This window comes from Vigna umbellata, chromosome 4 (assembly GCF_029865625.1).
Source record: "Vigna umbellata cultivar VRB3 chromosome 4, Vumbellata_1.0, whole genome shotgun sequence".
Classification (NCBI taxonomy): domain Eukaryota; kingdom Viridiplantae; phylum Streptophyta; class Magnoliopsida; order Fabales; family Fabaceae; genus Vigna; species Vigna umbellata.
Genome location: NC_142168.1, coordinates 55595567 through 55618595, shown reverse-complemented (window position 1 = coordinate 55618595; position 23029 = coordinate 55595567). Strand labels below are relative to the sequence as shown.

Here is a 23029-nt window from a genome sequence, read left to right as displayed (position 1 = left end):
TTAATGCAATCCCTAATTAATTCTAGGTTTCTTTTAATGCTTGAAGGCACAAACTTTCTTCTCATGCAAGCTTTTAAATCATGCCAATCACGTATGGAGGACTTTCTACCTTTCCTAACATGATATTGTCTTTCATCCCACCACTCACTTGCATGCACTTCTAACTTAGAGAGATATATACTAAGAACATAATATTCACTCTCTTCATAAAACCAAGGATTTATTTTATCAATTTCTTTCTCCCAAGCTAGGTATGTTAATGCACCTATGTCTTTACCAAATAATGGAAGATTCCTAGCTTGTTTAAACATTTCATCAACTTTATCTAACCTAAAAGACCTATATGAACCATAAGAAGACATCTTTGTTTTTAAAAGTTTTCTTAATCTAAAGGGTTCAAAACTTTCACTTAGACAAGTCCCAGGTAAGAGAGGTGAGCTAAAGAGCTGCTTAAGTACCAAGTCTTGCCTTGCCAGAAATGTCTTAGGCTACTAACTAATTACCCCTTAAACTAAAATCACCTTTAGAAACAAAGTACAAAACTCAAACAATTAAGCACAAATAAAAGACTAGACTCTCGTACTCTAATGTGAAAAGGCTTAGAGTTTAATCCCTTTTAGCCTAATCAACCCTAAACGTGAACACAGAAATCAAAGAAACAAAAACACTAAAGAAACCAGCGGACTCTAATGACCCCTACGAGATACACAAATTAAGTCAATTATAAAGTCTACTCCTATGGTGAATGATGAGTCAATATTTTCTCAATTTCACTTAGCTTATTGTACCGAATTTAATTAGGGAATTGTGCTTAAATGTCCAGTATTTTCCCATTTTTCCTAATTGTGCTTAATTTGATCGGAAATTCTTATTTTAACTAATTTGAATTATTTGAGCTAATTATTTTTATTATTAATTGTAGGGAAATTATTGGACAATATTTGGGACATTTGGAGGTGAAAAGAAAATGCCACATCAATTATACTTTAAACTAAGATGAGAGAGGAGGTGTGGATTTATTTTTTTTTGGGGTTGCACATGGAGAAGTAGCACACGGAGGCCCATGAGAATGGGGTGCGTCCAGCAAATGAAGTGGTAACGTGAAGCAACCACACGGCCTTCACGGATCCAGCAACCAACACTTGGACACAATCCAGCAGCAACAAGCCTTCACGCCCACGCTCCCAGCAGAAAACACACGGCCCTTGAGCAACACCACGGTCCAGCTGCCACAGGAGTGTATCCAGAAATTTCCAGCAGCTTCATGCAGAGATTGGGAAGAAGCAGGAGGTGCAGCCCATGAGCACACGTGGAGAAGCACCAACATCCAGCCTTCACACATCAGCACACACTCCACGGCCCAGCAGTCCAGTAGCATCCAGAAGCTTCCACGCCCACAGTCCAGAGTGAAGAGTAGATCCAGCTTAAAAAAAAAAAGGAGGGCACACGTAAGATTAGGTGGAACGGGGGGGGCACACCTGGAAGCTCTAGCCGCCACCCACTCTGGTGTTCTTTTTAGTTTTTAGGTTTCTGTTTTGAAATGGCCCCGGGGAACTAAAAACACTGTTGGGAATGAAGACAAATTTTATTTTTCGCTTTGTCTTGTGCACGTTGTTACAAAATTTATTCACATTCATGTTGGTTTCCTCTTGAACGCTGATTTCATTAAGAAATGTTAACGCTGGTCTCATTTTGATAAGCAAGCTGGAGAAGCGGTGCTAGATGGAGAATATTAGAAGCTTTCTTTCTTTTCCTTTGAATGCTGAGACGGTGATGGAGTTCGTGTGATGTGGTGCACGGCTGGAAGGAGTTTATCTTTTGCTGGAAATATTTTATTGGAGAAAAAGAGAAATGGTGAAGGAGTGGAATCATGGAGCGGTGATGGATTTTGGTGTGCACGGGAATTAGAAAAAATGGACATATGTCACGGGCTGAATTCATTTTGGAGCAAGGAGAGGCGGTGATTCATTTCACCTACAGCCTTTGGAAGCACATGGATTTAAATTTTCATCCAATTAGAATAGGACTGCTACCACGTCCAGAGGAGCTCCAGGGTCTACTTTATTATTATTTTAATGCTTAATCTTATAGTTAAGTTTGGTTATAATTTTCATATTGAATACATGCTTGAATGCTTGATAACTTTTAAGTCATGCTTTTCTAATTTGCCAATTGCTTCTTTCGATGCTCATCATGACGAAAGTTACTTTTCATTTTTTTTATTGGTTAAAATTTTTGCATTGAATGTTCTAGTTTTGCTGTCGTTTTTCGCACCTTGGACATTTAATTTTATTTCACATGCTTGTCACTTTCAATGTTACGTTTTCTAGTTTAGCAATTTCAATTTAAGTGAGTCACGCAAGTTTTATTTGATTTAGTAGTAATGTTAGCTTTAGTGACCAACTGCTTTAATTTTGTAATTGAGACCGTTTTTACATTTCCATTTGCATTAGTGTTTTAATTTAGTTCATCCGCATTCACAAATTTTTCACAAACCCCCCACTGCGTGTTTGATCTGAGACTGAACCCAAATTGGTCCTTGAGAGACGACCTAGGAGTCACTTCCTAGTACTGTACTGCATTCTTTTATGCACAACTTTTGTTGGGAGGTGCGACCCTCTCATCAAAATGGCGCCGTTGCCGGGGACCAATGGTTCAATCTTAGGTCTTTTTGTTGTGTTTGTGTGTGTAGTGTTTTGTCTTGTGTTGTGATGTAATGTGATGTGATGTTCTGTTTTCTGTGTGCGTTTTGCATGTATAAATGTGTTGTGTTTTATTTGTTTCGTAATTTTTAGTATTTTTATTTTTCCATGTCTACTTATTCTGGTTTTGTGAATAGTGCTTATTCTGCCGATACTTATGATTCTCCTTCTGCATGGTACTCTAATTATTCTGCTGATTTCTATAAGGAGAACAATATTGCGCATCCTCTGGTGAGGGGCGTACATGATGATGTTGCCCAGTCTTTATCAGATTTTGAAAGCAAGTTGGAAGGAAAGATTGACTCTCTTGCGAAGTTGGTGACACAGTTCACTACCAACCAGAGATCTGCATCTCCATCTGCATTTGTTGCACGACTATGTGCTATTTGTCCTTCCAGTGACCACTATACAGATGCATGTCCTTCTTTGCAACACCATGCTGCCTTTGATGCACCTCAGGCTTATGCTACAAACATTTACAACAACAGGCAACAAAAACAGCAGCAACAACAACAGATGCAATTTTATGATACTCCTGCTCAAATAGCTCCTCAGCCTTCTACTTCTGAGCCTACATTGCAGGAGTTGTTGGAGCAGATGTGATACACGGGGCCCAAGGCCAATTAGTTTAGTATAGTATTTCTTTTACTTTTATTAAAAACATGTGTAAAAGGTGTTAGGCATGTGCTAGATAGGAGGGACTTTTAGTCCTATATATATAGACATGCCACCACCTCTTGTAAGGTACTTTTGAGCATAATGAATTGTTATTCTGTTGAGAACACTCCAGATCAATTCTACCTTGAAAGTCAAAGCTAGAGAATCCCAAAGGATCTCCTCTAGCCACATTCCATTCACACATCCATTCTCTCATTTTCCATTATCAGATTCTCTCTCCTCCGTAGCATCCATCTCACGCCACTCTCATCAATTGAAAGCTTCCTCGGGGCTTGCTTCATATCTAATGCCACGCGTGCCTTATTCCCTCACGAGATTTCATCAGCGAAGCCTCCGAATCCTTTTCCTCATGAGATTCGTCACCTCCGAATCTCAAACTTCTCACGTCTGATAGATCCCTCCGAACCACATCTTCATCTCTGCTTCACGACCATTCTCCACCGATTAGATCCTTTCTCACCGCCTAAAACACTTCTCCACCGTTCCAAATCCGCTTCCGCACCAAACCCTAGGTTTTCCACCGAACAAACCTCCAATCCTAGTTCTTCCGCTGCCTCATCTGTTTCTCCTTGGCAGAATCTGAGGATTCCCGGTCAAATCTGCTTCTTCCGTTGTTTTCCGGTTCTTCAGCTCGATCAAGTCCAGATTTCACGACGTCTCCGGATTCAGCTCAAGCCGTCAGCTATCAAGTGGTATTCAGAGCCTAGGTTAGGCGCGTCCGCTTGAGCTAAGTATCTCGTTTCTCTCTGATCTGAGTTACTCTTCGTCGATTCTCAAAATTTCTGTCTCGATCTGTTCTCTGTTCTTGAGATTCAATTTGTGCGTTTGCTTGTTTTCAAGTTTTTTGGTGTTGTTGATTATCATTCGTGCAATGTCTTGAGTATTTTTACTTCGTCTTATTCATTCGTGTTGAATCTCTTCAATATTCGTGTTGTTCATTATGATTCCTTCTCTGTCTTGTGTTGATTCATGTATCATGTGGTTTTGGTCTTGATCTGTTCATTAGGTTTCTGCTTGAGTCATTTCTTGTATGCTAACCTTGTTTTGGGTTGTGTCTTTCATCATCTTAATCGGTCCAAATTTTGTTTGAGTCATTTTATTTGAGCATCAATTCTGTTTTGTCATAGTTGTCATGTTAGTTGATTTTTCTTGTTCATAACTTCAAGTTGTAATTCTTAATTGAGTTGTGTTTGTGGTGATCTGATTGTATGTTCAATGTGCATACCGTATGAGCTATGACATTCAATACTGAGAGCTCGGATGCATGAAATGAGCAGCAGATCTGATTTGAATTTTCTGTTGTGAAATTTTGGTTTTAATAAGCTGTTGAGTCTGAACATTGAAGCTATTCTGCACTTTTAAAATTGAGCTGGAATGCTGAGATGATTAGTAACAAAGTGCCAACCAGAAAAGCCGTGATATGCTCAGCATTAGCTTGGTTGTTAGTGTGAAAATCACAGCAGAGATTACTTGCAAGCAGTAGGCCGAACTGCATTGTCTTGTTTGAGTCTAATTTTTGTTTTAAAATCTGTTCTGGCATATAGATCTTGCTGGAAATCTTACATTAACTTCCTCGTGTCATGTTCAAGATTCCCATTGCTGTTTTAAAGTCATCAATAATTTGTCCATTGACTCAATGAAACTTAAAACTGGTGGTGTGGTTGACCTGTTTGATTGCATAATTGGCTATTGCAAGTTCAATTTTCGAATTACTATGTTCTGCATCCAATTTCAATGCAAAACAAGTTGGTTTTGAAGTTTTAAACATGTTGAGATAGTTAATTCGAGTTATATCAGCCTTGTGCGTTTTTCACCTTTGAAACCACCATTTTAAGTCAAATTTTTTATAAAGCAAGTATAGTGCAGTACTGAAATTTTGATTTGTGAGTTTATGATTCAGTTGGATTGTAGTAAGAGCTAGGGTCTGTTGAATGAAATCAAAACAGGTGAAAAAGAATATCTATACAAGTTTAAAAAGCATTCAGACCTTGTACAATCCAAATAAGTGAAGCTCCAAAATCAGAAACTGAAAACATTATCAATTATGAACTAATTTTGTTGGGGCATTGTATCAAACGCATTTGTAAAATTCAGTACTGGAGTCACTTAATTGTTTCTGCTCTAACTTGCTTGTTTGTTCTTCTTGCTTTTAAAATCTGTTCTAGTGCCAATCATAGGTTCAGTTTGAGTGCTCACTTTGATCAAAAGCTTTGTTTCTTGTTTGTCTTTGTTGGTTATCTAGTTTTGTCTGCAATGCATGTGCAATCTATTCTGCCATCTTTAATTGAAGCTTTTCATTGCTTATTTCATCTGGTCTAGAGTTTCCTTGAGAAGAGTTTAATCTGCTGTCATTTCCATTACCTTATGAGTTGTTTTGTCCTTCACTTTACCTTGTTTAGCCTAGCCATTTTCCTGATTGAGAAATCTGATTCCATCCTGGTTTTTGGGATTTGAAAGAAGGTAAGTGTGAATGGTAGCATATTAGGTGGTGGTGATCCACAGGATTCTCTGGCCTAAACTGAAAATTCTCTTTTCAACCTTTCATTTGAGTGTTTTAAATTTTTAAAGAGAAACCTCAGTGCTGTGAGCTTAGTAAGGCTAATTTAGCCTAAAATTCCTTGGCATTTGCAAGAGAGTTCAATTTCATTTAACCAATTGTTGATTGTTCATTGTGCAGGAAACGAAAATGAGATGATCATAGTGGAGAGTTGTGTCTGTTTAAGAAGTTATTGAAATCAATTTAGTTCATAAACTGTTTGATGAAGTCAGTGAGATATTAAATGCTTGAATGTGATTGCTGATTTGCTAGTGATGCTAATTGTGCTTGTGAATGTTTAAACTGTCATTGCACTCACTTTATTGTCAAACATTGCCTGCTGAATTAATTGATATACTCACTGTTTTGAAAGTGAATTGTTGATTTTATGGTTTAATTGGGCATGTTGAATGTTGATTCTGATTTGATAAAGACCTATGGGAACTTGGTAGATGTATAGGATTTGCAAATAATGTGCTGAGTGTTTTATGAGCATTTCTGGTGCAACAACACTGTTTTAAAAACTGCCAATTTCTGATTTGCCTCACATTACTCTTTGTTCATTTATTTGATTAGCATGGTCCACTGATCTTTAGAACATTGTTCGTGACTAGTTTGGTTAAGTGTTTATGTCCACTGTAATTCATTAATTTTTCTGAAAAGGCTGCTCTTGTCATAATCAATTGTGCATCAAACTGTTTTAATTGCCAATGCATCCTCCAGTTTTAAAAAGTGATTAAAGCACATAACTTTCAGTTCTGACTTGGTGATTGAATTAATTAGGTGGTTAGTTTCTGCATTGAATTACATCCAATCTGAATTTAAGTCACTGTTCATTTGCTCTTGCTGGATTCTGTTGCTGGATTTTATTGGATTTATGTGTGCAGAGCTGATGTGAATGAATCCTTACGTGAGCAGAATATCACTGAGGAAACCAGAGGCAGAAACCCTTCTTGTGGGAGGGTTGAACTGAAGGGAGTTATTTACTTTAATTGCTTCTGATTGTTTACATTGTTTTGGTTTAAAATTGTTCATTATGGATTGCATGAACTGCTGATTTAGTGTGAATTTTCTGTGTAGTTTGGGAAAAGCAATATTGAGTGTACTGTGGCAGATTGTACATTGTGAGCTGTTTCAATGAAGACAGTTGCAACCATCTGAACTAAAGGGAGTTTCTTTTATCTCAAACTGTTTTTGATATGCTTAAATTGTTTAGTATGGCCTGCAATCGTTAGGATTAAAATTGTTTAATTGTTGATTGGGTTGGAATTCAGTTTGTGCAGGAGGTTAATTGAACAGCAGCATAATCTTAGTGGAAAGTTTGGAAAGCTTGTGCAGCTAAAAGAAAAGGAGTGGACAAGATAGTTTCTTGAATTAGGCCGAGAATTGAAAGGAATATTTGGCCTCTGGAAGATTTCGTACAAGATGAAGAAGTGGCAGTAGGAACCTTTCTCTGCATCAAGTGTACAAACCGAGAAAGGGAAGGCTCATTTAAGTGTAACTTCCCTCTTCCAATATGTTCGATAACAGCTCTCTGATCCAGCTTTGTATATTTGTGATTGCAGAGTTGAAACCAAGAGCTAGGAGACTCCAACGTTGTCCAGAAGCAAGAAAAGAACTGGTGAATCAGATCCATAGAGTGGAATTCCGAAGCCAGAAAAGGGGGTCAAAGCTGCCGAAACAGTAACATCAATGTACGAATTTTAGCACAAGGACTTGACATCAAAAGTGAACTGTAGCTGAACCAGTACCAGACCGTGACAGCTGTTTGCATCTTCTGTAATTGTTTTCTTCATTTCTATGTGTAATAGGTTTTTTGTGTTAGTTTTCTTAAATTCATTGTAAAAGGCCATTCAAAGTCCAAGTGTCTTGGAAGAGTCCTTGGTACTCTTTCAACTCTTGGCAAAACTTTTCTTGTTGGTGTTTAATTTTTTTAGTGTCTTACGTTTAGGGTGACTTAGGCTAAAAGGGATTAAACTCTAAGCCTTGTCACATTAGAGTCCGCAAAGTCTCGTCTTTTACTGTTTAATTGTTGTGATTGTTTGTGAGTTGTGTTCTTTGATTTTAAAAGTGATTTTTGTTTAAAAGATAACTAGTAGTAACCTAAGACATTTCTGGCAAGGCAAGACTTGGTACTTAAGCAGTCTTCATGACTCACCTCTCTTACCTGGGACTTGTCTAAGTGTGAATCTTGTATATCTTTTACACTAGAAAAACTTTTAGAAACAAAGATGTTTTGTTATTCATACAAGTCTTCTAGGAATTTTAATTTTGATAAGCAACTTAGTTACAAAGGAATCAAAAGAGAACATGATAAAGCTAGAAGGAAGTCTTGTTCATCTTATGAATTTGATAGGATTGAAGATGATTTGTATAAAAAAGCTAGTGAAAATATTCCATTCTTTGGTAATGATATTGGTGCATTAACATACCTAGCTTGGGAAAAGGAAATTAATGACATGCATTCATTCATGGTGAGAAAAAGTAAATATGAATCCTTCTATTCTAAAGATGATGAATCTTATATTCTTAATCTTTACACTTCTAGTTTTAAAAAGCATGCAAGAGAGTGGTGGGATGATAGGCAATATCATGTTAAGATAGGTAGAAAATATCCCATTTATGATTGGAATGAATTGAAAGCTTGTATGAGAAGAAAGTTTGTGCCTCGAGAAATTGAAAGAAACTTAGAACTTATGAGAGAGCTTATTAGAGAAGGTGAGTCATTCATTCAAAATTTAAGTGGGTTCTCTCGTAGGGAAAGTGAGTTTCTAGAAAAACTTAAGAGGCTATGGGAAGAGACAAGTAAATATAGAATTGAGAGATTAAAAAGAGAAAAAGAAAGAAGAGAAGAGGCAGAACGAAATAGAAGAGAAGAGGAAGAAAAAGAGAGAAGAGAGAGAAGAGAAGAAGAAAGAGAAAGAAGAGAAAGAAGCGAAGAAGAGAAAAGAAGAGAGAAAGAGAGAAAAGAAGCACAAAGAAGAGAAAAGGAAGAAGTTGAAAGAATAGAAATGGAAGAAAAGAAAAAGCAACTAAGGGTCACATCTCCTCCTATCCTAGAAGCTAGACTCTTAAGGGGAGGTTTTCTATCCTATCACTTTTCTCCATTTATATTTGAAATTTCAAAATTTCACTTTTCTTTCAAAGAATTGACCACTCCATCTTTAAAAATGTTATCACTTTCAACACATGCAAAGTTCCAACGTGGGTTATGGTTACCTTTATGGTTACCAATAACTCAAGATACAAATAAAATTTCAAATGAAGAAAGGTTTCTTTGTTATAATAAAATTAAAAATTTCAAAATTTGGAACCCTTCTTCTACACATATTATTTTATATATTTTATTGGGTCAAAGAAAACTCATTAGAGATATGTTTGATGCTTATTGCAGATGGATATTTGACCCAGGAGGAACCCTTATGAAGCTAACAAAAATAAGTCTTCAAAAGCACCATCAGATTTGAGGACAAATCCTTTCCAAGGGGGAGGGGATGATACACGGGGCCCAAGGCCAATTAGTTTAGTATAGTATTTCTTTTACTTTTATTAAAAACATGTGTAAAAGGTGTTAGGCATGTGCTAGATAGGAGGGACTTTTAGTCCTATATATATAGACATGCCACCACCTCTTGTAAGGTACTTTTGAGCATAATGAATTGTTATTCTGTTGAGAACACTCCAGATCAATTCTACCTTGAAAGTCAAAGCTAGAGAATCCCAAAGGATCTCCTCTAGCCACATTCCATTCACACATCCATTCTCTCATTTTCCATTATCAGATTCTCTCTCCTCCGTAGCATCCATCTCACGCCACTCTCATCAATTGAAAGCTTCCTCGGGGCTTGCTTCATATCTAATGCCACGCGTGCCTTATTCCCTCACGAGATTTCATCAGCGAAGCCTCCGAATCCTTTTCCTCATGAGATTCGTCACCTCCGAATCTCAAACTTCTCACGTCTGATAGATCCCTCCGAACCACATCTTCATCTCTGCTTCACGACCATTCTCCACCGATTAGATCCTTTCTCACCGCCTAAAACACTTCTCCACCGTTCCAAATCCGCTTCCGCACCAAACCCTAGGTTTTCCACCGAACAAACCTCCAATCCTAGTTCTTCCGCTGCCTCATCTGTTTCTCCTTGGCAGAATCTGAGGATTCCCGGTCAAATCTGCTTCTTCCGTTGTTTTCCGGTTCTTCAGCTCGATCAAGTCCAGATTTCACGACGTCTCCGGATTCAGCTCAAGCCGTCAGCTATCAAGATGACCATGCAGAACCTTCAGTTTCAGCAAGAGAACATGCAGTTCCAGCAAGAAATAGGAGCTGCCATTCAGAGTATGACTGATCAGATAGGGCAGATGGCCACTCAACTCACTGAGGAACAGTCTCAAGATTCAGAGTTACCATTTCAGACTGTTCAGATTCCAGATGATGATGATAGTGGCATCAACATAGAAGATGGGGAGAAGAGTCATGAGCTTATTGTTGCGCCATCTACTTTCCCATCATCCTATGTCCCTACCCTTGCACCTGAGGAGAGTGATGAATATTTTGAGGAGCAGGCAGAAATAAGCAGTAATCCTGAACCAGGTAGACCACCTTCATCTTCCCACACTTTAGCAATCTTCAAGGAAGAGGAGGTAAGCATACCTCAATTTGATTATGTTGATGATTATGTGGTTGAGAGGTATGCTGATGATTATATTGTTGTTGAGTCTGATTTTAATTTCCCCTCTATGCATGATGAGAACCAACTTTTGCTGTCGCATCCGAATGTTTATTCTCCATGCATTGAACATGAATCTGAGTCTGTAGTTGATATTGCTTGTGATTTTGAAATTGATTCATGTTCTGAGGATGTATCTGAGGTTCAGTATGATAATTTGGGTGTTATACCCCTGCATGTTATTTCTTTGGAACCACATTGCACTAACCCTATTGCAGGAGGTACAAATGAATTTGACCAACATGCACCCATGCTGGAAGACAAAGGTGCCAGCATTCACGAAAGTTTCAACATCAACAGGCACCAGCTGAACCCGCTCATCAACAATCACATCTTCTTAGATCCAGCTGTGGAAGACATTTCCCTGCTTGATCAAATATGGAGGATGAAGCAATTTTTCCTCAAAACTTCCTGGCTGGATCCAACGGTGGAAGACATCTCCCTGCAAGTCCAAAATTGGCAACTGCCACCATGATCAGGGGAGTTTTCTTTCTCTCTTCTCCTCCTTTTCCTACTTTTATTGCACTTGTCTATGATGTGTTGATTGTTCTGATTTCTGATCTTATGCTTATGACACATTGAGGACACTGTGTGGTTTAAGTGTGGTCTATTGGGGGAGATTCTGATTTTTCTTTGTTAGTTTTTGTTTTCCGTGTTAATTTTTTTTTTTTTTTTTTTTTTCTTTTCTAGGTAGTTTTTGTTGTGTCTTGTGTACAGTTTTGCATGCTTTTCGTAAATTCTGGATTGTGGTTAGGTTGTCAGTTTTCCTTCACTTCATTGATACTCTAAGATGTTGGATTCCTTACTTTTCTTTGCTTGGAAGATGATCATGATGTTTGAGAGTTGAATTGATTGTGACACAAATACCCTGTGTGAGAATTTGAGCCATTTTATGTTCTTTCTTGTGTGTGATACGTCTCGTGATTGCTTGCACATATGCCTTGGCTTGACTCTTGTTGAAAATTCTTGATTGATATGCATGTTTGGAAGTGATAAAGGCAGTTTTGTTCTTGAGCCTCTCTAGCCAAATAAGCCTATCTTATTGTGATCCTTTGATAACCCTTTTGAGCCTGTACTTTCCCCATTTCTTTGTTTTGAAGCTCATACACTAGCCCTAAGTGAAAAACCATGATTACCTTAACCTTAGGGAATTTTGGAGCTTTGGAAGTGTCTTGGGAACAAGTGTGGTCTCCCTGGGGATTCTAATAAATTGGCTAGTTGGTTCCTCTTCTTGTTTTGATTTTAGAAATATGTGGTGTATCTTGTCTCTTGAAATTGTGTGCTGAATAGAGTAAAGAAAAGAGACAGGATGAAAAAAAAAAAGAAGCAGAAAAACAGTGAAAAATGAAAGAAAAAAAAATAATAATAATGGAGTCAAGAAGAGGATGAAATTAGAGGTTGTGGGTGTGTTTGAATGTGTTTACACTTGTTCCCCATTGCTTCTCTATTCCTTATGGTTTGTAGCTTCTTATCCAGATATATCCTCCCTTGTCCTTGGCCCCATTACAACCATGAAAAGACCTTTTGATTTGAACATGCGTATGTGCTTGAGTTTTGATATTAGAGGCTTGTCAAGTCTATTTGTGTTTGCTTTCTTGAGTGCATTGAGTGACATTGATTTACCTTAAACACTTGAGAGAAACACTGATAGTGCATCTGTGAGGTTTTGTTACTTTTGATTCACCTCTTGAGCTGATTGATCATTTTGCCATGTCTTGAATTGCTTGGATGATTTAATGAGTATCTGCTTTCTCTGATTGATTCTGTGTTGGATATTGTCTACTTCCTTTCTTGGTCCAGATTCCTGGAGAACTGTGTAATTCTGTTTCTGTTCCTGTTTTGGAGTCTTTGTTGTCTGTCTGTCGAGTCTGTGTCACCTCCCTGATGTTTGAGTAGTTCCCTGGTTTTCGTCTTGATTTTGTCCAGGAGTGCAAAAGACTAAGTGTGGTCTATTTTGATGAGTCAATATTTTCTCAATTTCACTTAGCTTATTGTACCGAATTTAATTAGGGAATTGTGCTTAAATGTCCAGTATTTTCCCATTTTTCCTAATTGTGCTTAATTTGATCGGAAATTCTTATTTTAACTAATTTGAATTATTTGAGCTAATTATTTTTATTATTAATTGTAGGGAAATTATTGGACAATATTTGGGACATTTGGAGGTGAAAAGAAAATGCCACATCAATTATACTTTAAACTAAGATGAGAGAGGAGGTGTGGATTTATTTTTTTTTGGGGTTGCACATGGAGAAGTAGCACACGGAGGCCCATGAGAATGGGGTGCGTCCAGCAAATGAAGTGGTAACGTGAAGCAACCACACGGCCTTCACGGATCCAGCAACCAACACTTGGACACAATCCAGCAGCAACAAGCCTTCACGCCCACGCTCCCAGCAGAAAACACACGGCCCTTGAGCAACACCACGGTCCAGCTGCCACAGGAGTGTATCCAGAAATTTCCAGCAGCTTCATGCAGAGATTGGGAAGAAGCAGGAGGTGCAGCCCATGAGCACACGTGGAGAAGCACCAACATCCAGCCTTCACACATCAGCACACACTCCACGGCCCAGCAGTCCAGTAGCATCCAGAAGCTTCCACGCCCACAGTCCAGAGTGAAGAGTAGATCCAGCTTAAAAAAAAAAAGGAGGGCACACGTAAGATTAGGTGGAACGGGGGGGGCACACCTGGAAGCTCTAGCCGCCACCCACTCTGGTGTTCTTTTTAGTTTTTAGGTTTCTGTTTTGAAATGGCCCCGGGGAACTAAAAACACTGTTGGGAATGAAGACAAATTTTATTTTTCGCTTTGTCTTGTGCACGTTGTTACAAAATTTATTCACATTCATGTTGGTTTCCTCTTGAACGCTGATTTCATTAAGAAATGTTAACGCTGGTCTCATTTTGATAAGCAAGCTGGAGAAGCGGTGCTAGATGGAGAATATTAGAAGCTTTCTTTCTTTTCCTTTGAATGCTGAGACGGTGATGGAGTTCGTGTGATGTGGTGCACGGCTGGAAGGAGTTTATCTTTTGCTGGAAATATTTTATTGGAGAAAAAGAGAAATGGTGAAGGAGTGGAATCATGGAGCGGTGATGGATTTTGGTGTGCACGAGAATTAGAAAAAATGGACATATGTCACGGGCTGAATTCATTTTGGAGCAAGGAGAGGCGGTGATTCATTTCACCTACAGCCTTTGGAAGCACATGGATTTAAATTTTCATCCAATTAGAATAGGACTGCTACCACGTCCAGAGGAGCTCCAGGGTCTACTTTATTATTATTTTAATGCTTAATCTTATAGTTAAGTTTGGTTATAATTTTCATATTGAATACATGCTTGAATGCTTGATAACTTTTAAGTCATGCTTTTCTAATTTGCCAATTGCTTCTTTCGATGCTCATCATGACGAAAGTTACTTTTCATTTTTTTTATTGGTTAAAATTTTTGCATTGAATGTTCTAGTTTTGCTGTCGTTTTTCGCACCTTGGACATTTAATTTTATTTCACATGCTTGTCACTTTCAATGTTACGTTTTCTAGTTTAGCAATTTCAATTTAAGTGAGTCACGCAAGTTTTATTTGATTTAGTAGTAATGTTAGCTTTAGTGACCAACTGCTTTAATTTTGTAATTGAGACCGTTTTTACATTTCCATTTGCATTAGTGTTTTAATTTAGTTCATCCGCATTCACAAATTTTTCACAAACCCCCCACTGCGTGTTTGATCTGAGACTGAACCCAAATTGGTCCTTGAGAGACGACCTAGGAGTCACTTCCTAGTACTGTACTGCATTCTTTTATGCACAACTTTTGTTGGGAGGTGCGACCCTCTCATCAGTGAAGCTTGTAGCTTTGGCTAACAAGACACATTCACCTGTGTAGCTATGCTAAAAATAAAAGCAAATAAAGTTGCCAAGAGTTTGAAAGAGCACCAAGGACTCTTCCAAATACTTGGACTTTATAAAAAGGCCCTTTTACAAAAAAATAAACTAAAGCTAACAGTGGCTAACACAAGCCTATTACAAACAAAATTGAAACTAAAATAAAACTATAGCCTATCAGCCTATTACACATCAAATGGAACAAAAAAAATACAAACATGCACTCTGCTACGGTCCTGTTCATCCTGCAGGAAAACCACGTGCCCAATCTGGCTTCTTAACATCTTAGTCTTGGTTCAACTTTGTTGCTTCTAGAATCAATTCTCTTGGCCTCTCCTGATCAGTTTCCTACAAAGGCAAATGCACGGATCTTCAATCAAAATTTGCTTATCCAAAACAGATTACACAAGGTGATGTGTATGGCAGTAAGCACTTCCCTTTTCTCGGTCTTGTGCCCTTGATGCAGTTACAAAGAAATTGTCTTTTGCTCTCTAGGAATAAACTGCAAGAAAATCACACCCAATTCAGCAAATCACAACATCCAACAAATTGCAAGCTATAACACAAATAGTTTAAACAAACAAAAGCAATATAGCTAAGCAACTTCCCTGATTAATGCTATTTCTAGTTGTTGATTTTAGGTTCTTCCTCGTGCTCAACTAATCAGCAGATTCATTCTTCACTTGTAGACATCCTACACTGCATTCTTGTAACTGATGCACTAGCTATATGACACCAATTAAATCAGATATGCACAGTTACACCAAAAACAGTAGATATACCACATGATACAATGCAGGGAAAATGAAGAATAAGTTGATTCACAATTAAATGACCAGTATAGCCTGTATAGCAAATCAACGAGTTAAACTGGTCAGAATCAATGGACCAAACTGGTGACAACAATGTTCGAAACTAATCAAACCTGACCAATCCAATGCAATGCAAAAATTAGGAATTAAAACAGTGTTGATGCAGAAATGAAGAAGCTCAAAACTAATTCAGAGCAGCATTTGCAATTCCTGATGCATCTATCAAGTTCCCATAGATCTTATCCAATCAAAATCAGCATTCACATTCCCAATTAGACCATGAAATCAACAATTCATTTTCAAAACAGTGATTACATCAATGAATTCAACAAGCAATGTTTTAACTAAAATGAATGCAATGACAGTTTAAAGATTCACAAGCACAAATAGCAGTTCCAGGAAATCAATAATCAATTAAAACAACAGTGATTGCAGTTCCAGTTGCAACAAATCACAGTTGCTCTAGTTTACTCACTCAACTCCTTTTCCCTGCACAATGAACAATTACAACAGTTAGATTAACAATGAATTCTCTATTTCAAAGTGCCAAGGAATTAGGCCAAATTAGCCTCACGAAACTCACTACACTCAGGCTTCACTTTGAAAACTTAAAGCACTCAAAATGGAAAGGTTTGGAAGGGAGATTCTCCCTTGGCAGTACACAGCTGGAGAGTATTCCAGACCACCACCACCTAAAATGCTACCAAGCACACAAACCTCCTTTCAAATTCCAGAAATCCAGAGTGAAAAAGCTTCTCAAGTAATAAAGAAATGGCTAGGCTAAGGTCAAAGATCAGAAATCAGAGCAGGACAGCCACAAGACAATGACAACACAGCAGATAATGAAACTGACTCAAGATCAACTCTAGATCAGATTATGAAAACAACAAAAGCTTCAAATTAAGAACAACAGATCAGAGTTCACATGCATTGAGACAAAACCAGGAAATTCAATTAAGACAAACAAGAAACAAAGCTTTGATCAAAGTAAGCACAACAAATAGAACCTAAGGAATAGAACTAGAACAGATGAGTAAAGCAAGAAAAGGGACTTAAGTTGAACCAGTTATGACTAAAGAAAGTTATATCTGATTTGATTTTGGCAGAAATAGTTTACTGAAACAGTGAACAATAATGTGAATTGCACCCAATTCTCTTTGCTCTTTTTTTTTTTTTTCAATTTGATAGCCAAATCTGAGTTGGATAACACTTTAGCACTTGCTATTTTTAGTCACAATTCACAACAGATCACCTAATCAGTTTTGCAACTTAATCAGACTTTTGCCAAAGTAAAGTGAACATGGTTCAACTCAAAAAAAAAATCTAAAGGAAAAACAAGAGGTTAATCACTCTCAGCCACAATTATAATTTCAATATCACTGGTTTAGGCTTCCTTGAGTGACCAAAAATTTATTCTCAATTGCAGAATTGATAACAAAGTGAAAACAGTGAATGCACATTATGGATCACAAACTCAGAAGTTCAAACTAAGTTCAATCACTGTTGTAAACAGTTTTAATGCAATTCTGCAGATTCATATACCTCAATAGATGCCAATGAAACAAGACAATACTGGAAAAAATATTTGAATCAGAACTTGGCAAAGAATTTAAAACCAAGTATGAATGACTCACAGACTCTTCAAAGAAAAACCAGTTCGGTGTAGCTGGCCAAATTAGAGACTGATGCTGCTGTAAGCATCTTGCACCCAAGCTCAATGCAACATTTCATAGCTTAATTGGTGTGCATTTGCTATCCACAAGCAGATTCAACTTTCAGCTCACAGAATTTCAGAAATGCAATACAATTACATGTAATAGTCAGCATAAAAAACTCAACAGCTTCAGATAAATGAAATGACATTAAAACTGCTGTTGAAGTCTGTCATCAAGCTCATTCAATTGAATGTCACTGCTTATGATGATGGACAGATCTTACTCATAGCAAAAATTCAATTGAATCAGTTAAACTCAGATTTAATTGACAATTAAAACAAAGTAACATGACATAGACAAAACAGAAATGGATTTTCAAATTAAAAGACTCAAACAAATTGGATTCACCGAATAAAATGATAAAAAAAACATTGACTCAAGGCACAGACAAACACAAAATCAGAAAATGAGTTCAACATCAAACCAGAAAACACCTGGAATTGATTCAATGATGACACAAACCAGATCACAAGACAGTAATAGAAAATGATGAACAAATCAGAAATTAAAAGAACAGCACAAATTGCTCAGAATCAAAAGCAAACCGAGACAAAATAAGATGAATGAACACCACGTAAATGAAGAAAAACGCAACAGAGATGCGAAACAGAAACACGAAACAGAAACTCAGAATCAAGATATCACAGACACAGATTCAACAGAAGACTTGAATCAACATTTCCTGAATCAGAGAAAAAAAAATGAATCACAAACAAGAACAAACCAAAAAACAAACAAACGCAAAGCAAATGAGAAAAAACATTCAGAACAGATAGATCAACTTATCTGTTGACGCGTGCTCGAACCAGGCTCTGATACCACTTCATGGACGAATGCCGAGGAGACGACGAACGTGCGTGTTACGAGCTCCTTCGAAGCTTCCTCCAGATGTGAACGCAGCGGAAAAAGACAAAAACTCGAAGAATAACAAGAAAAAGAGGATTAAATTCGATAGAAACCCTAGAAATGGAAGGAAACCCAATATTAACCGATTAATCGGTTCAAAATGAAGATTGAACGATGGAAAATGGATTGAATCGGGAAACAAGGTTTTTAATCGGTGGAAATCGAAAGAACGGTGAAGATGAGGTGCAAATATGGAAGGAAATGTATATTCATGAAGAGAAATGAAAACTTACGAAGGACGAGATGTAGATCTGTGATGGTGATGCACTCAAGAAGAAAACCCTAACTGATGAGGTTTATTCGAAGTGGAAAATGAGAGAAATGTGATGATGTTCTTACGGGAGAGGAATGAAGGTGAAGCGTGAAAGATGTCACGAGTGAAGAAATGAGAAGCTGATACGTTGGAGTGGAAACCTAATGAGAAGCTGACGCGTGCAAGGGAGGTGGCAGCAAAGGAGAGATGGCGTGGAGGATGAGAGAGAAAGCATCGTGGAATTTTGGAGAAATGAAAAAAATGAGAGTGTGCTTGGAAGGTGGCCAGAGGGAGTCTTTGGACTCTCTAGCCTATGACTTTCAAGAGAGAATTATTCTGATTTCAGAAATATAATTCTCATTCAGCTCAAAAGTCCCAATACAAGAGAGGAGTTGGGTATTTATAGTAACCCATACTCCTTAATAGCTAAGCTAGGAAAAGTAAAAATACAAAAGGAAGACTAAGCCAAGTAGGATTCCATCAGAATGTGTGGGAGGAGTGCGATCTGAAAGTGCCTACCAAAACACGCCCTAGGATATGAAAAAAAAACTAATGAGCCAAATCCCACTAAGCCCAATTAAAACAAAACAGTCAACCCATTCTGCAGCGTTCGCGCTCAGCGGTAATTATGTTGAGCGGCATTTGCGGCACCAACTCTCCTTCTTCCTAGCTTGCCCTAGGTGTCTTTATACTAATGTCTCTCACTCACTCAATGTATTTAGGTTCTCACATCACTCAAACATTCAATCCCTATAATGTAACTAGAACAAAATCAACACAAACAAACAAAAATAAATTCAATCAACTGGGTTGCCTCCCAAGTAGCGCTTGTTTAACGTCACGAGCCTGACCCAAAATCCTTTAGCACCCATCAGTAGGTGCAAATATTTTCTTACCAACACCCATCAGTAGGTGTAAACGAACATAGTATCCTTCAGTAGATACTCTACCACCTAACATCCTTTAGTAGATGTAAACCCTGTAACAAGTTTATAACCAAAAAAAAAAATACCAAAAGTTCATAATTACATCACCAAACCAAAAATTAAAAGTTTTTATATCACTAGGTTGCCTCCCAGCAAGCGCTCTTTGAACGTCACTAGCTTGACCCAATAAAGTTGAAGTTCCATCTTCTTTTTTTTCTTCTTTCTACTGAACTTCTTCAGGAATTTGATCAAACCAGGAACCTGTTGCAATGTCTCAATCGTAGGAACTTTAATCTCCAATTTCTTGAAGATTTCCTTAAAGCGCTCAAAATCCTTCTCTTTCCTATAATACTTCTTTGGATGCGGACGAGGTTTTTAATATGATTCTTTCTTTTTTCCTCTCGTCTTTTTTTTCTTTTCTCTCACTTTCTTTTTTTCTTCTCTTTTTCCACTCACTTTCTTAATCTTCAAACAAATTTTCTTTCTCTCCTCTCTTAACCACTTCTCTTTCTTTTTCTACATCTTTATCTTCCTCACTCAACTCTTCTTTTTCTTTTCTCTCTATCTTTTGCTCTTCTAAAATCTTGTCACTTCCAATGATAGTGGCTTGAATGTGACCAATCTCCATCTCCATCCTTTTACATGATGCTTCAATGCTTTTCTGAGTGGAGATGGATTCTTGCATAAATTGTTGTAAGCCATCATCCAGAGTGCTTTGTTGTTGCCATTGTTGTTGTGGTTGATTCTCAAATTATCTAACAGCTTTCCAAAATTGACTTTGATACATGCTCGAGTGAGGTTCCCACCAGTGGTTGAAATTACTTTGGTAGAATTGAGTTCCCATATAGTTAAATTCTTGTCTGTATTGCATCTTGCAAGCATTAAGCACAAAACCTTAGAAAACATTTGTTAGCAAAAAAATATAAAAGATAAACTATAAAGATAAAAAGATAAAATGATAAAAAGATAAAAAGATAACAATCAAGTCAAAGTTAATCAACAATCACACAAATAGAATAGCTAAACCACGAGTCCCCGACAGCGGCGCCAAAAACTTGATAAACAAATTTTTAATCCCCTGTAGTGGCGCCAAAAATTTGATAAACAAATTTTTAATCCCCGACAACAGTGCCAAAAACTTGTTTAACCCTCGACAAGTGTAACCGAATCGTATCAAGTAATAAAACTGGTAAGACCAGGTATCTGTCAGAGCGGCTGCAGCGGAATGGTTAGTGTGGGATAACAAACCAAGAGGGGGGGTGAATTGGTTCTTACTAAAATCGTGTGCCTTAAAAATTTCTACTCAATTAAACTTACTTAGCAAATAATAAAGATAATAAGATAGAGTAAGGTTGAGAGAAATTTGCACAGTTGATTTTATCCTGGTTCGGATCTTACCAATCCTACGTCCAGTCGCTTATCTCAAAAACAAGATAAACACTTCACTAATCACAAAACTATTACAAACTACAATCACACAGATACAATTTGTAAAAGTTTAGAAAACACCTCTCTTGAAGCCACAAGAGATGAAACAACACCTCCTTTGAATCTTCACAAAGGATGAAACACTTCCTTCGAATACTTCACGAAGGATGATTCTCTTCCAGACACTTCCTCAGACACACCAAGGATGAACAAGCTATTCCTCTGTCACCGCAGTAGCACTTCAGGACTTTGCAGACAAGAGTTTCTTTAGCTTCAATAGAGTTCTCAAAGAGTTCAGAGATTTTTGCACAAGGGAAGAGTTGGAGTTGAGAGAAAATGAGAGTCTACTTATAGACTCATCCAAAGGCTCCTCCATTTTCGCTTTTAGACTTTCTGACTGTGTTAATCGATTAGCTACAGTGGTTAATCGATTAACAACCCAACGGATACTTCAACGGCTCTAAAAACGGCTAGTTTTTCAAACGTTCACTATGTTAATCGATTAACAGCCCTTGTTAATTGATTAACGCTAATCGATTAACACCCTCTGTTAATCGATTAGCACTGCACTGCTGGGCTTCTCCATGGCTCTCTGGAACAATCGATTAACAGCCCTTGTTAATCGATCAACGTTAATCGATTAACACCCTCTGTTAATCGATTAACACTGCACAGAATTTTGCTTATGATTGATTTTTTTTTTACATCACTTTTGAATACATACATGAAACTACTAATTTTCCTATGTTCATACAATTATTACACAATATTTCAAGTCTACAAAGATCATTCTTGATTGTTCTTGACTTGATTTGGACATCATCAAAACTTCATCTTCATCATTTTGCTAACAATCTCCCCCTTTTTGATGATGATCAAAACCTTCTTGTTTTAAAGCTTTTGGTGGTAATCTGTATTTGAAATACAACTTAAGGAAGAAATAATTTGTTAGTGAACATAGAGATAATTTGAAGACTTTAAATATTTCTCCCCCTTTTTGATCATTATTGAAAAGTGATGTAGAAGTGCTCCCCCTAATTTGATTAGAAATTATACTCCCCCTTAATAAAAGCATGGATGCATAGAAAGAATAAGAAAAGACAACATACATTTTATTGAATATTAAGATGCAAGCATACAAGGAAATATAAAGAGCACACACTAATAAAAACATAGAAACATAAATTTCCTAGGGCTCATCATCGCTATCGGGTACATAGAGTTTTGCCAATTTGTCATCAATCTCCTTAAGATGATTATTAATTTCATCATATCTAAGAGCATGATAAGCCATCATATCATCCATTCGTGACTGTTGCATAGAAGCCATATCTGCAATTTGTCTAGATATACTCTCTAGACTATATTCTTGGGGAGGATGGGATGGTCCAGCAACATTGGTTGGATGAGGCATAGGTATATCTTCATCTTCTTCAGCTGATGCATCATCTTCTGGTGCAATATCATCTTCAGTACGGACAAACAGATTTCCTTGTCGTATAAAGCCCATTTGATGCAAAGCTGATTCCCCAATTTTATGACTTCTTAAGACGGAGAGATGTTTCTCTCCCGTAACATCAACTCCTTTATACACACATATTAAAGAGATAAGGAGGGGATATGGAAGATGACCTCTATCATACCTCTTTGCCCGGACAATAGTGTCGGAGATGAGATTTGCCCAATTGATTTTTGATATTTTGAGTAATGGCAGACATGATCATGAGATCAATTTCAAAGCATTGGGCTAGGTTTGAGCCTCTTGGACACAACAACCATACAATAAGATAATGAAGAACCCTTTCCTCCATTCTAAGATTTCCTACAAGAAGATATCGCCTATTTGGTAGAGGTTGTTGAGGGTTGCGCATGAAAGAACGATATGCCAAAATTTTGTTAAAATCACCAAAGTCATTTGGCACATGCATGGTATTTTCTAAGATGGGAAGATGAGCAACATTGGTCCAAATGTCATTATCCAGAATGATATCTATCCCTTTTACACGAGTGTAAACAATACCATTTTGGGATTTTAGATTGTAGTAGAATACTCTTACCAAATCTGGATAATAATGCCCTTGAAGTTGCATTAGATGCTAGACACCTTGCTCAATCAATTGCGGAGAAAATTGAAATTGATGTGTGGTAAACCAATTGAGATCTACAAATTTTTGACGAAGAATCTTGCGTTCTTTCCACATTTGTAGATATTCTTCATGCTTTCCATCATCGGAAATCCACCCATGAATATTTGGACCACGTGCAAGGGGTGTGCTTTCCGATCCATAGCTTCTTCTTCTTCTTCTTCTTGATGGTTCAGCCATGATAGCAAGAGATTTGAATTTTGAGAGAAGAAATGAAGTGAATTTGAGTTGTAGAGGGATGGGTAAAGTGAGTGGGTAAAAATGAGGGATGGTATGGATTTAAATAGGCTGAAAAAGGACCCCCCCCAACGTTCAAATTTAAA

At 37.5% G+C, this 23029-nt stretch overlaps 1 protein-coding gene across 1 annotated transcript; it reads left to right on the top strand.

The window, feature by feature from the left end:
* Window positions 1-2737: 2737 nt before the first annotated feature.
* LOC148200640 (uncharacterized) lies at window positions 2738-15255 on the top strand. The gene is made up of 4 exons (XM_088113014.1): window positions 2738-3304; window positions 10185-10279; window positions 10436-10744; window positions 15164-15255. The coding sequence occupies exons 1-4, from the start codon at window positions 2811-2813 to the stop codon at window positions 15253-15255; spliced, it is 990 nt and encodes a 329-aa protein (XP_087969140.1). The 5' UTR covers window positions 2738-2810.
* Window positions 15256-23029: the final 7774 nt, after the last annotated feature.

Bases quoted from the DNA above. Each gene is read 5' to 3' on its own strand.
- LOC148200640 (XM_088113014.1), top strand. From the start codon at position 2,811: ATGTCTACTTATTCTGGTTTTGTGAATAGTGCTTATTCTGCCGATACT. The intron at 3,305-10,184 runs ATACACGGGGCC...TATCAAGATGAC, and splicing joins GAGTTGTTGGAGCAGATGTG to CATGCAGAACCTTCAGTTTC. The intron at 10,280-10,435 runs CCACTCAACTCA...CATCCTATGTCC, and splicing joins TGATCAGATAGGGCAGATGG to CTACCCTTGCACCTGAGGAG.